The 14,171-nt window shown below is 39.0% G+C and overlaps 1 protein-coding gene across 1 annotated transcript in view; it reads right to left on the reverse strand.

The window, feature by feature from the left end:
* Positions 1 to 14,171, reverse strand: part of LOC122812280 (venom factor-like) — a 2,973,268-nt gene that overhangs the window by 2,494,206 nt on the left and 464,891 nt on the right. The window contains exon 7 of the mRNA XM_044084681.1: positions 10,752 to 10,839. Within this exon, the coding sequence (XP_043940616.1) occupies positions 10,752 to 10,839 (88 nt within the window). The remainder of the gene's footprint in view (positions 1 to 10,751; positions 10,840 to 14,171) is intronic.

Genomic DNA, 14,171 nt, shown 5'->3' on the forward strand with positions numbered 1-14,171 from the left:
TTTTCCCAATTAATGGCAGGGTAGTTGAAATCACCCAGTATTAGGGTGTTTGGTTCAATCTTAATATTTTCCAGTATGTTTAGAAAAGTGTAGTGAGAATCTTGGGGGAGGGTGAGGGATCTGTAGAAAGCTACAATTTGGATTGCAATCTTACCTAGTGTAAGTTGCACCTGTAAAATTTCAGATGCATTGTGTTGGGCAACTAGCCTGGAGGTGTGAATATCTTTGGTGAATATGGACACTCCTCCACCTTTAGTGTTTCAGTCCTGGTTTTGTGGCCGAAAAGTGTGGCAAGAGTTGTAGCCTGGTATTTCAGGGGTGCTCTCTGGAGCCTTGAACCAGGTCTCAGTTACTGCACAGATATCGATGTTCTCCATTTTTAGAAGTGCCTCGAAGGAGTGCATTTTAAGCTTTAGACTTTTAGCATTGAGTAGCATTACCTTCAGATTTTGCATGCTTATATCTGTTACAGTGGTGGTTTTGACCTTTGAGCCTTGCCTAAAAAAGGGATTATAGGGGTGGCAAGAGGCTTAGCCAGTAATCTGAATCCTAGGGGCAGCAGGGGCAGGCCATCTCTGGCAAAGCATCGTAGTTTGTCGATCATGTCGTCCCAGGCAGACAGTTACTGGATCCCCTTTGAATGACACCAGAAAGTTAGCTAACTGTGAAGTCAATCATTTTGTCTTTATACTGTGGTATCATTCTGGGCGAAGGCAGGATGCTACTCAAGGCTAGAGTCATACCTGCCTGGGCCACATGATCTGAGAGCTCTTCCATGTCATTTTGCATGTAGTCCAGGGAGGTATATCTCAAGTCATTCACTCCAACATGGACAACAACAGAATTGTATTTGTACTTGCTGTGGAGTGACTTGAGTGCATGCATTATGTGGCGGATCCTGGCACCTGACAGGCAGCTGACAGTTATTTTCCCCTTGTTCAGCCTGGTGAGTGGGACATCAGTGTGACTGACTATAGAGTCACCCATGACTAAATTGTTGGCTTCGTTGTCTTGCCTTATGGGCTGTTGTTGGGTGGTACACTGGTGTTTTGAGCTATGTGTCACTTTGGTTGTGATTGGTGTTTGTGTTTCAGCTTCAGAGGTCCTTGTTGCTTAGGCAGGTTAATGTTAAGGGTCTCCGCATATGTGGGTTTAGTGTTACTAGGTGTGTGTGTCGATGGTGTGGGTTTTGAAGGGCAATGTGTTGCTAGAATTGTAGTGCAGGTGGTAACCTTCTCCTCTTGAATGTCTAACACAATCTTGGCTGGAGAGAGCTTTGCTTTCAGTTTGGCTATGTAAGTGCATCTCTCGCAGGTTATAGTGTTGGGTGGTAGAAGGAACAGGGTTGTCTGTGTACATGAGGCAATTGCTGCATTGCCCCAGTATGCCCAGATTCACCAGGTGGACAGGAGAAATTACCGGAAGGTGACCCTTAGACATGCCTGGTTTGGTGTTTCTTTTGTGAAGTACAAGAGCTGTTTTCCCTTACCTTGGCAATGGTGGTCATTCCTTTAGATTTTCAGTTCTTGAACAAGTCACACTAGGGGAGAGGGGTGGACCCCTCAATGATTTTCTTGAATCTAAGGAATTGAGATGGCAACTTAGAACAAATGCAACACATTATCCAGGCTTGAATACTAACATTTCTGTTAGTTCTATTCTTAGATTAAAAACAGAGGGCTATTTGTAACATTCTCTGTAGTAATACACCACACTGGATGGATTCTTATGGTCCACATTTGTTTCAACACTTTTTGATAGGTGGTTCTTTAATTTCAACTGTGTATTAGGCTTAATTGATGATGGTAATTTGGAGGGTTGTGAGGGTATTTATTGGGTCAGTTTTTGTATTATTGTGATTCTGATGAAGTTTTTTATTAAAAAACGAAAGCGCTAAATCTACCTTTGGTGTGGATCTGAGCTGTCTTTTCCTTGTGGATTATCAGTTTTGTGTGTTTTGGTGGTGTTTAAAGTTTACTATGGAGAGGAGAGATGGAGCGGATTCACCTTTATTTAATAATTTGGTTACATCTATACAAACTCTGAATTCAACAGTCAGTAATCTTGTACTGTTTATGGAAAAACTGACCCAACAGCAACAACATAATGAGAGCCTGCGGGTTCTTCCCGCTTCGGAGGTTAGAAGAACTAGTAGTAATGCCAGTGATGATGTTTTTAATGCTGACATTACACCAGCTCAACGGCAGCGGCAGGGGAACGAGAGTGTTATCATCTGAGCGAGATGTAGAACGGACGTCCGTATATCCGGGCAATTCTAGAGGTAATATGCCCTTTAATGGAAGACAAACGCTCTCACAATGGCTGGAGGGAGATTGCGAATGGTGAGGTAATTCCACTAACAATAGCAATTCCAATTGCTCACTTAGTGAACACATTTCCACACTTGAAAATTACATCTGTGACTTTGATAAACTCCAATTAGAGAACAGCTATCTTCGGGAGTGTCTACGACGTGAACAGGTCCCTAAGGGGCTCCAACTATGGCGTTACCCGACTAAACTACTTAAGGACTCTGAATTACACCAAGAACTGGTAAAACTTTTTAACCGGCATGGATGTGAATTGCTGGATTATCTTATAAAAGACAATGACAGAAAAATGGGTACACTCAGTGATACAATTGTGCACATTAACAATGCTATTCAATCAGACTTGTTGTTTGATTTTAAAAAAACACAGTATGAAAATATTTTTAAGAGTGTTGACATATATTACTGAGTTGAAAAATAGAAAAGAAGGGAAATTGAGAAGGGATGAAAGGGAGTATGCTGAGAATAGAGCATACCCCCCTCCCCCAATAAGTCAAAATAAAAGTAATTATCTTAATAATGAATCTGGCCTTAATCACAATGGCCATAGTTACACACCCAATGGTGAAAATGAATTTGGTGCTGACCCTTTAGAATTTCCCCCTCTGAGGAGGTCAGAATGACTAAAGAATTAGAGAGGAGGGACAAAGCAGTATTATCAGAACTACAGGGGGTAGCCAATATTCATTAATCGGGGTGGTTCCTTGGAGTAACAATATTAATCAGGATGTTGTATTTCCTAAGTTAATTACTAATAAGAATGTTGATTTTAAGATTTACAATTATAGTAATGTTTGTCTTTAAGATGACATTGCTGATATTTTTGAGAAGGGGTTAACTTTTGTCCCTAGTAGAAAAGGTGGACTGGATGATGTACTAATCGATTTTAAGTTATACACAAGAAAATAGAATTTTCAATTTTGTTTTAAGAACAACAACCATGATATCAATGTTATAAACACTTGTAAGAAACCAAGTGCATTTAATCCCCCCCTCTGTCCTATTGTCCAAACATTTGAAAAAATGTGTGAATTGGACATGTGGTCATTATTTAAAGAAGGACGTGGGTTGGATGACGAGATGAATTTAACTAGATTTGAGATGGACACACTTAAAAATGTGTGTGCCAACCATACAATAAGAATTATGAAGCCAGATAAAGGGGGTGGGTTGGCTATAATGGATAGAAACACTTTTATAGAAAAAATGTTTGATATTTTACATTCAGACACTTATTGCCAGATTAGTATTAATGAGAAGAATATTTTATATAGGAGGGTTGATTTAATATTAGAAGAACTACTTCTTAACAGACAAATCTCACTGGATGAACACTCTTTCATGTTAGTAAAATGGCCAAAAATACCTACAATATTTGGCATACCGAAAATCCATAAAGATCTTAGTAACCCCCCCTTTAGGCCTATAGTAGATGCTAAGGCATCTAAAACATACTTTATTGCTAAATTTATAGATACAGTACTCAAAAATATATTGGTAAATTGTCAATGGATAATTAAAGACTCCTGGGATCTTTTAAAAAAACTTAACAAGGAGATGTACAATGACAATTTAATATTTGTTACTATAGACGTTAAAGATTTGTTTTCTATTATCCCTCATGAAATTGGTATTGAATGGTTTTATTCATTTTTGTGTCGTCATACTGTTTTGGGACACAGTCGTATTCTTACTATTAGAACACTAATGGAACTTGTTTTAGAGACCAATATTATTGTGTTTGAAGAACAGTTGTTTAAACAGTGCAATGGGGTGGCAATGGGGGCCACATGTGCCCCCATTTTTGCAAACACTGTCTTAGCTTTTTGGGAGACAGAGTTTATATTTTCAAGCCCTTATGCAAAATGTTGGAAATTTTACGGTCGTTTTTTGGACGACATTTTTATTATTTGGGATGATAGTAAAGACCAACTTGACAAGTTTTTGGCATTTATTGAAAATAATACTGATTTCTTGAAATTTTCTCATGTATTTTCTTATGAGAAAATTAACTATTTGGATATTACTATTTATAAAAATACAACTGAACAGCGGTTTGAGACCACCATATTTAGAAAACCCACCTACTCTAATACACTATTGCATTTTAGTAGCTTTATCCCATACATCAAAAGAAGGCATTAGTGAAAGGACAGGGGGTTAGATTGGCCAGGATGATCTCAGAGAACCATGAGTTCCTGGATCAAATTAAAATACTTAAGGGGATGTTAATAAACAGGGGATACCCTGGAGAATATGTGGACAACATTCTCCAGGAGGTAACCAAAAAGGGGAAAATGGTTTCTTTTTTCCATTACTTGGTAAAGGTACCAACGTCACCATGGTAAGAAATAGTCATGGAGAGAATAGTATATTCAATAAGGTTGGTACATTTAAATACAACATGCATTACAGCAATATTGTGAAAATTATCCAACATAATTGGAATTTATTTAACACTAATCAGGAATTGCTTGATATTGTAGGTCCTAGTCCTAATGTAATATATAAAAAAGATATTACTATCAAAAATATGTTGGAGAACATCATTGAACCGTACCCTGGAAATAGGGGTATGGTTAAATGTGGGTTTTGTCTGCAATGCCAGGCTATTATAGAAGGAAATTAAATATATATATATATATATATATATATATATATATATATATATATATATATATATATATATATATATATACCTATTTTTGGTAAATTTAAACATAAAAGTAAGTTTACATGTAGTAGCAAGGCAGTAGTATATATAGGAATGTGTACTCAATGCCCCTGTTTTTATATTGGTAAAACCATCAATGCTCTAAGGAGTAGAATGTTCCAGCATTTTTATGATATTAAAAAACAGGACTTGAAAAATGTGTTGGCTGTCCATGTAAAAAAACAAAAATCCTTTAGATTTTCAGTTCTTGAACAAGTCACACTAGCGGAGAGGGGTGGACCCCTCAATGATTTTCTTGAATCTAAGGAATTGAGATTTCAACTTAGAACAAATGCAACACATTATCCAGGCTTGAATACTAACATTTCTGTTAGTTCTATTCTTAGATTAAAAACAGAGGGCTATTTGTAACATTCTCTGTAGTAATATACCACACTGGATGGATTCTTATGGTCCACATTTGTTTCAACAATTTTTGATATGTGGTTCTTTAATTTCAACTGTGTATTAGGCTTAATTGATGATGATGTCAGCAATTTTGTATGGTAATTTGGAGGGTTGTGAGGGTATTTATTGGGTCAGTTTTTGTATTATTGTGATTCTGATGAAGTTTTTTATTAAAAAACGAAAGCGCTAAATCTACCTTTGGTGTGGATCTGAGCTGCCTTTTCCTTGTGGATTATCAGTTTTGTGTGTTTTGGTGGTGTTTAATGTTAAGGGTCTCCGCATATGTGGGTTTAGTGTTACTAGGTGTGTGTGTTGATGGTGTGGGTTTTGAAGGGCAATGTGTTGCTAGAAGTGTAGTGCAGTGTAGTGTTACTAGGTGTGTGTGTGTTGATGGTGTGGGTTTTGAAGGGCAATGTGTTGCTAGAAGTGTAGTGCAGGTGGCAACCTTCTCCTCTTGAATGTCTAGCACAATCTTGGCTGGAGAGAGCTTTGCTTTCAATTTGGCTATGTAAGTGCATCTCTCACAGGTTATAGTGTTGGGTGGTAGGAGGAACAGGGTTGTCTGTGTACATGAGGCAATTGCTGCATTGCCCCAGTATGCCCAGATTCACCAGGTGGACAGGAGAAATTACAGGAAGGTGACCCTTAGACATGCCTGGTTTGGTGTTTCTTTTGTGAAGTACAAGAGCTGTTTTCCCTTACCTTGGCAAGGTACTTTGCAATTATAGGCTGTTTAGTGCCCACGATTAATTTCTCTTTATTAAAAAGGAGAGTTGAGTGCTTGTATCAGTTTAAGGCTTCCTAGTGCTTTCCAGCAGGTTTTAGAGCAAGTGCTAGTCACAAGGATTCAGATTTTAGTGCTACTACTGAGAAACAAACTAGTTCTAAGGGAAAATTTGAAGAGAAGACTTTCTGACACCGGGAATATTTTAAAAATAGCCCCGCGGCGCTGCACTATGCGCAAAATCATGCAAACACACATTTTTATGCCAGAAAGTTGAAAGGGATAGAAATCAGCCCAAAAATGGCCAATAAGCTACAATTTCAGTGCTGAGACCACTCCTATAGTGTTAGATTGACAGTACAATGCTCACCACTCTCACTGGCCAGCAGAAAGACTTCCCTCCAACACAGCAAGGTCTGGAATAGCTCTGATCACAAGAAATAAAGTCCTTAAACCAGCAATGCCTGGGATCTGGACTAAACTAGCTTAGAAGAGGTGGGAAACAAGTGAACAAAAGGATTTTTTTTGATAAAACAGGCTGAAAAATGCAATTAAACAGTGGATATACTCAGAAAAGGCCTAAAACACTAAATGCAGTCGAAACAGCAAATGCAGTTAAAAACTTTTAAAATTAACAAACATAGTATAGTATAGTGCATAGTAATAAAAACGATTAAAATGGCAGAGATGCAACAAAATAAAGTAGCTATTAGCTTTAGATGCTTTAGAGAAGTGCAGAAACAGCAAAAATGATTGCTAAACAGCAAAAAACTAGCAATTTAAGCTAGAAAGTACTTGAAGTCAACCAAAATTCTCTCTTTTTCTTTTCTGGTGCTGTATTAGTCCGCAGGACGCCCAAACAGGATCCGCTGATGGCTTAAGTTGCCCCCTCTTTCATATCTAACATTTCTATCTTGCTGTTGCAGTTGGCTCGCACCTTTAGAGAAAAGGTCTGGCCAGAAACTGGATGGCAGAACAAATCAGAAACATTAATGTACTGGCAGGCCTTGCATTTTCCACATTTGATACCACATCTTTTCCATAAAGGTGCGAGCCAACTGCAACAGCAAGCATTTAATATATGTGGCTGACTGCCAGGATTGCAATGCCTTCTATATAGTGAAGGCAGATCGCAGATTTAAAGAAAGAATCTTTCGCCATATACATGACATTGCCCATTCTGATAAGACTAATGCTTTAGCATAACATGTCAAAATGCATCCTGCACATTCCTTTAAGTTTATGGTGCTACAGTTTATTCCTGAAAACATAAGGGGAGGTGATGTGCAGAAAAGCACTGAAGTTGCTGAAATTGACTGGATTATCAACCTACAAGCTGATCGTGAACCTGCACTTAATGGTGTGGTACCATTAAAATCTATTTTAAAGACCAAACGTTATAAACCTTTCACTGATTGTTTCAGCTTGAGTCAAGGAAATATATGCGCCCCTCCACTCTGTTCTGATAGGATGTTTTACCTCTGGCTTGCACTGGAGGTGTTAATTTGTGTGATCTTCCTGATTGGTTAAGCCTTCCTTAAATGGAACATTTTTTTCAGTTGTAACAGGATCTGAGGAAGGACAACCACAAAAGTACTTATCCATCTTGAATGGTGCACCTTTTTGTGTTTTTATATTTCTTCAAAAGGATTTTGCTACAAATTTTTCCTTTTTATCGAGGGTTCGTTTTAATAAAGGATTTTAAGAGTTCTTTGGATGTCCATGGTGGTTCGTTCATGATTTATTCATTGCTTCGCCTTTTCTTTCACGAAACACCTTTAGCTGTTTGTTTTGGACTGTTTTATATCATATAGTGTAGTAAAAAGTCCCTTGTGGTCATTAGCCTAGTAAACACATATGATCCTATGAACATATATTGCAGTGGAGCTCTAATACTGACTTTTTGCGCATGCTGTGAGGGTGAAAGGTACACTACAAAAAGGAAAGAAATGGTTCAGGAAGAGAACTAATACATAAAGGGAAAGGACCTATGGGCTATGTCTTAGCCATCCCTATGGTGTATGGTTTAACACCAGGATGTAGCACTATATTGTGTGACACACGATCCAGAAGAGTGCATCAGTGTGTATGGGTCTACGGCTACTTCAGACTTTGGTGAACACAGGGGTCCAGCTTGGTGTGCCAGGGAGACTGGGATTTTTCTTTTTTTTCTGCACAGGAAGTTCAGAGAGTGCCTGATGGTTGATTATGATGAGACACTGTGTAAGTGGATGCCTGTCATGAAAGGCATGAATGCTATCCAGTGTCACTGACATCACCTACCTGGGTGAGCAATATCAGCATCACTACAGCAAAATGTGGTGCCACCTTGACTTGCTTGATTAATGGGAGACAGTGGCTCAAGAGAGGGAGACAAACGTACTGTAAGCATTTTTTAGTAGTATTGTCTTCTACACTTTTATCTGTTGTACATGTATAATTAACAGAATGTACTTTGTTTTACAGCAGTGGAGGAGTAGCTGCTATCCATGCTTGGGTGCCAAAGAAACCATGAGTGCCTCTCCTGGCAGCACTGTGCATACATACCACTGTACTGTACAACTGCAACTGTGCTTATAGCACAAATGTGTAATCATTTCCCATTCTGTCATCCTTCTGCAGGTCCCGTTACAGAAAAAAAATGTTCAGACCATAATCACCTCAGTATGTCACTGCCTATGATGCTGGGTGGCTAGTAGCCACCAGATCTGCCTCTTAATATGGGGTTATTGGGCAATACTTCTTTTTACCTTTCAGGAGAGGGGAGGTAGAAGGTCCTCTTCTAAAAGTGGACTGAAGCAGTCTCTGGTGATCTACCAACAACACTTTTGCTGGCAACTGGATGTGAATCTCATTTATATTGGGCACCACCTGACATGACTGGCATAGTTATGCAACTGTTAGTTCCCACCCATCAGACTGCCTGCGGATAAAATGATGAGTGATGCTTGGGTTTGTTGCCGTCTGGGACAGCCTGGCATCCACCCATGGCAGGACTTACACTCATTCCCATCCCGGTATTTTTCCCTCTCCCATGTGTCATTCCACATTCATTGCTCATTATGAAACCCTTACGATTGCCGTTTATTCACTCTCCATATCTATGTGTCCATTCATTGTCCTCTCCACCTTTTGTTTATACTGCCCTATCTGTCTGTGTGTGTATCAGAGTTCTGTGTTTGTCTGCCTTCTGCTTTCTGAAGGTCTGCGTCTGTCCTATTCACAACCATGCCTCAATACCTTTCCTATATACCTATCTTCTGTACCACTTACTAAAGGTGCTCTTTCACAAAAAAGATGTCCGTATTTCACCTTTCATAGCTTATGGTCACTCTACTGTGTGTTTTTCGTTGTTTGCTGCTCTCCCAGCTTTCCTATCTATCATGTTTTTTTTCCATTTATAAAATAAACAAGGTTGCTACTTTTTTGTACATACCCATATTGATGTATCTGTTGGACCCGATGTTTCCCGTCTTGTGCCAGATGGGCAAAACATACAACTATTCAGAGTCATGTCTCCTATAGCAGCACACATTACTTGGCCATGCCTCCATCCCTTGCATATGATGCCCAAGACATCCATCATTTATGTTAATGTGGTACTGGTCCTTCCATACAGCAATGTAGTACAGATTATACTGCTATCGCTACTCTTCTCTTTAATTATGCAGTCCTTTGGTCACTGTGGGGACATTAGTCAATGCCTACTACATGTTAGATTACCTATGCAGCCCATCACAAAGCAATATCTTTGAAAATTAGTGCTATGCAAGTTTACAGCAATTATCTGTGAATCCCTGCTGTAGTTTAGTTTGTCTCAGCTGCATGAGGATGTTCTTTCTGAGATTCACTCACTTCATCACCTTGGTGCTGAATTGCACCAAAACTGCCTGGTCTCGAGCAATTTTAATACCTGAATGAATGTGGAGTTACATAAGTTGGGCTTGGTTTTCCTTGTGGGTGTGATGTCTGATCATCACCTGGACTTTTTGCAGACAGACTTCCTCTTGCACATTCTCTTGGTCATGATCTGATGCAACACAAGAATCTGAGAAACATCAGTATAGAAATATGTTCTATCTCTTGCATTAGCTTCTACTGCAGTCCAGTGCTGGCAACCCAGATGGGGTTCTCATGAGCCCTAATAAGGCTCTTGCATCTTCTCTGAACCAAGTCACAGATGTTCTTTCCACTCAGTAGCTCCAGAGCTTTGTTTGTCCATGAACCTTGCATGTGGAAGGACTGGGTAAAGTTTGGGCATAAGTAGTGATACTCCAGCCTATTGTAGGATGAACCTGGGCTGAAGGAGCATTAGTGTTCTCCTCAGAAGCTACCAGAAAAAGGCAGCATATTAGTCAAAAAAGTTCTGTGCTATGCCTACCTGACCTGCAATGTGTACCTTTCTGCTAAAGGGGAAGTAACTGTTGTGGTGATAACCACATGGTCATTGAAGTTAAAAAAAAAAAAGTAATCAGTTTTTTATTGCACTCAAATTAGCTGTGTTCATATATAATCAGATTTAAAGTAAATACTTTCCAGAAGTGTTCAGCTTAAGAAATAAAAAAATCAGACTTACTTGGCAGTGATTTTTATTTCAAGTTCTTTCTCATTTACATGGAAAAATTTCTTGTTGGGTTCCAAAGTCACATCAATATTTGGCAATACTGGAATGAAAAGAAAAAATAGATAAATGCATGTTATCAGTTTCACAATCATGTTTGTAAAAAAAATCAATGACGTTCTAGAACTGAACCATATAGCAGAAGCCTACACTATATATTACAGAACTGTAATACCTTGACATCTTGATTAAATAACTGACTACCTCCAAAGTCTATTTCTTTTGGTTTACAGTTTGCAGTTTTGGCTAGTACTTTTTCTGTTATTACCTCCTATGGTCCTCAAGAGAAATGTAACACAATGGTGCACATCTATGACACAAAACTGCTGAGCTGAATTTCTCGCTTACAGCATGTGCAACCAAGCATTCTGAGTGTGACATCAATGCTTGCAGATTGTTAATGCCTCACTGCATCTTAGTGGTGCTGCCTGACTAGTGTACACCTTGCAGTTGTCAGGATTTTTTTATAATGTTCTTAACTTTCTTGGTCAAGTGTCTCAGCAAGTACCGAAGGGGTTGTGTCATGTTAAGAGGCCTAAAAAATAAGACATGGAAAGGATATATGCTGTAGCTTCCTGGTGACATATTCTCAGATTGATATAAATGAAAGTTCTGTGTACCATGACATGCTAATCAAAGCAGCTTTTTCACTGGCATATACAGGTTTATCGTAACATATTAGGGTAGCTACCCTTGTGGGCCATTTTAAGTCTAACCGATTCCCCTTCCAAAGGTGAGACTCAAGCTCTGTAGCTTGTGTGAATGGGGTTAACACCTTAACCATTATACCAACCCCCCCACCCACCATTTATCAGAGCTGTAGCCTGTACCATTCCCCAGTCTTTCAACTGTGGGACAAAAAAAAGTTACTTTCAAACTTGAGAACCAGAAAAAATGTAGCAAATGCCAAGCTACACCAATGCTAACAATCTATCAGTCGGTCTAAGGCTGCAATTCATCTGCTGAATGGAGACTGTTGACAGAGTGTAGACTTCCAAGATGGCTGCAGTGATCAACAGCTTAATTTTAGCTCTCCCACTGTGAAAACAGAAACTGAGAAATGAGAGCCAGCAAAATTTTCATCTCGGATAAGCACACTGCCTAGATGCCTGCAAAGAAGAAATTTGGAGAATCTGAAAGAAAATTATCAAGAAAAGGTGAAGATAAAGCATTGGCTGGGAGGAATCCTGCAGCTAGTTTAAAAAATATTTGGTACAAGAGACGGCTTTCAGTAATTTGGAGGAAAAATAAATTCAATGACTCGGAGATTATTAAAATTTTTATTTACTCGACATCTGTTTACAGGGAAAGCCCTACTGGAACAGAGCCCATTTTCAGTAGAGGCCCAAGGAGAAATGCTCCAGACGTGTGTCTTTGGAATGTGTGAGGAAACCGGATCACCCAGAGGAAACCCATGTGAACACAGGGAGGACATGGAGACTCTGCATAGAAGGCACCCCAGCCAAGAACTGAAATGGATAACCTCTTGCTGTGAGGCTACAAGACTAACAACTGCACCACTGCATCACCCAAAATAAATGAAACATTGAAGGAATGTATTAAACCAAATAACAAAAGGCTAGGAAAAACAAAAGAAGCTTTAACTAGCTAGTCAGATGAACTGATAAGACTGCAAAAATCAGAGGATGAAATCAATAAAAATGTTGCTAAGAGGCTTCTCAAGAAGAGTTGTTTAAAAAATGACAGAGTTAGAAGACAGAGCTCACTGACAAATTACATTTTCAGATGTTTCAGAGAAACTGGAAGGACAGACTGTATTAATTTTATGAAAGCAAAAATAAGCAGTTGGATTGGTATTTTAAAGAATGAATTAATAACTGAAAGGCCACTTTGACTGTCTGCTCAAATCAGACCATGTTAAAGCAGCCAAAAACTATATTAGTAAAAATGCAGTCATACCTGCAGAAAGAATTAATCTTGACAAAACTGTGGCAGAAGAGAAAAGTATTAAAAACTGTAGACATCAGACTGTTTCTGGAAAATTATTACTCACTGTACACCAGGCAGAAGAGAAGCAAATGTATCCCAGCAATCAAGGAATATCAAAAGGCAGGTGTGAGATTCAAGCAGCTATATCCATCTGTCTTTAGGATATTTTTTCCTGGTGGATCAAAGGCATTTCCAGATACAGAACAGGCTAAGGAGGAAATAATAAAATGTACTCAACAAAACGTGAGCCAGCAAACAGAATGGGACTTTGCTTCTCATTCTTTTGACAATAAAACTCATAGAGAGACGTTGTCAGTAACATTTTTTCCAATTTTCCAAAGGCAAATGCTTGAGAGACAGAAAAAAACACAGGGAGTGACTAGAAGAATCAGGGGTACTTTGGAGTTGAACCACAGTCTGGTGTTGGAAGATGGAGATGATCAGGAAGAAGACCAGCAACACTGTCATTAGGGAACAAATGGGAACATATAAAGAATCAATCACATTTTTGAAATACAGCCTTGCAAGAAAAAGCGTCAGAGAAAGAGTAGACTTTTATTGGCTTTGTTAAACTTGGAAGGGGACTGTAAGGCATAAGCCTCACATTATGTCATTAGGTTTACCATTAGAATGTCGGCGTAGCATTGTACAGCTATGAAGTATTCGAACTACAGATGTTCGAATACTTCATATGTGTGCAGGTTAAATGAGCGAACGTTATATTTTCAAATGGACTGCGCATTCGCAAATATGAACATCTGAAGGGATGTACAGGGGTCACGGTACAGTGCAGTTAGAGAAATACATTCCTTTCCTCACTGTAGTGTGATCTTGGAGTTGAAATATATAGTTGGGGGTGTGTGGGGGCACAGCCCCCCACAGGGGGGTGCAGGGGGGGCTGTCACCCCTGCATAAATTGGATGTTAGGTGTTCTAGTAAGGGAGTAGCACCAAGGGTGTCATTGCTGTTAAGTGCCGAAAATGTCGTGTCCAACATTTTTGGCATTAACAGCTGATTTTAAAGATTAGGACGGTTACATTATGTGTACTTTCAGCAAATTAGTTCGCTGTTAAGTACCTTTTTTAGTTGTGACTTTTGAGATTTCAATAGTAAACCATGTCATTAATGTTTAGAAGGAGACAAAAGAGGGAAAAAGAAGTAACTGCAAGTAAAAAAGTTCATATTAGTATTTGTATAGAACAGCTGATGACATAAACTGTATGATATTAGGTTCATACGTGTTTACTGGGATGATGACCACAAGGGCCTTTTTAAGCCTAGCCATGCATCCCAAATCTCTGACAAGTTCTCATACCCTTGATAAGTGTCAGCAGTGGCTTGGGAGATGAAACATTTACAAGCTATGGCCTGGGAGATGAACCATTTACAGGCTGCCTGTGCCCATGGACATAGGTGCCAAACCAG

The sequence above is a fragment of the Protopterus annectens genome, chromosome 9.part0, assembly GCF_019279795.1.
Source record: "Protopterus annectens isolate FY-2018-M chromosome 9.part0, PAN1.0, whole genome shotgun sequence".
Taxonomy (NCBI): Eukaryota; Metazoa; Chordata; order Ceratodontiformes; family Protopteridae; genus Protopterus; species Protopterus annectens.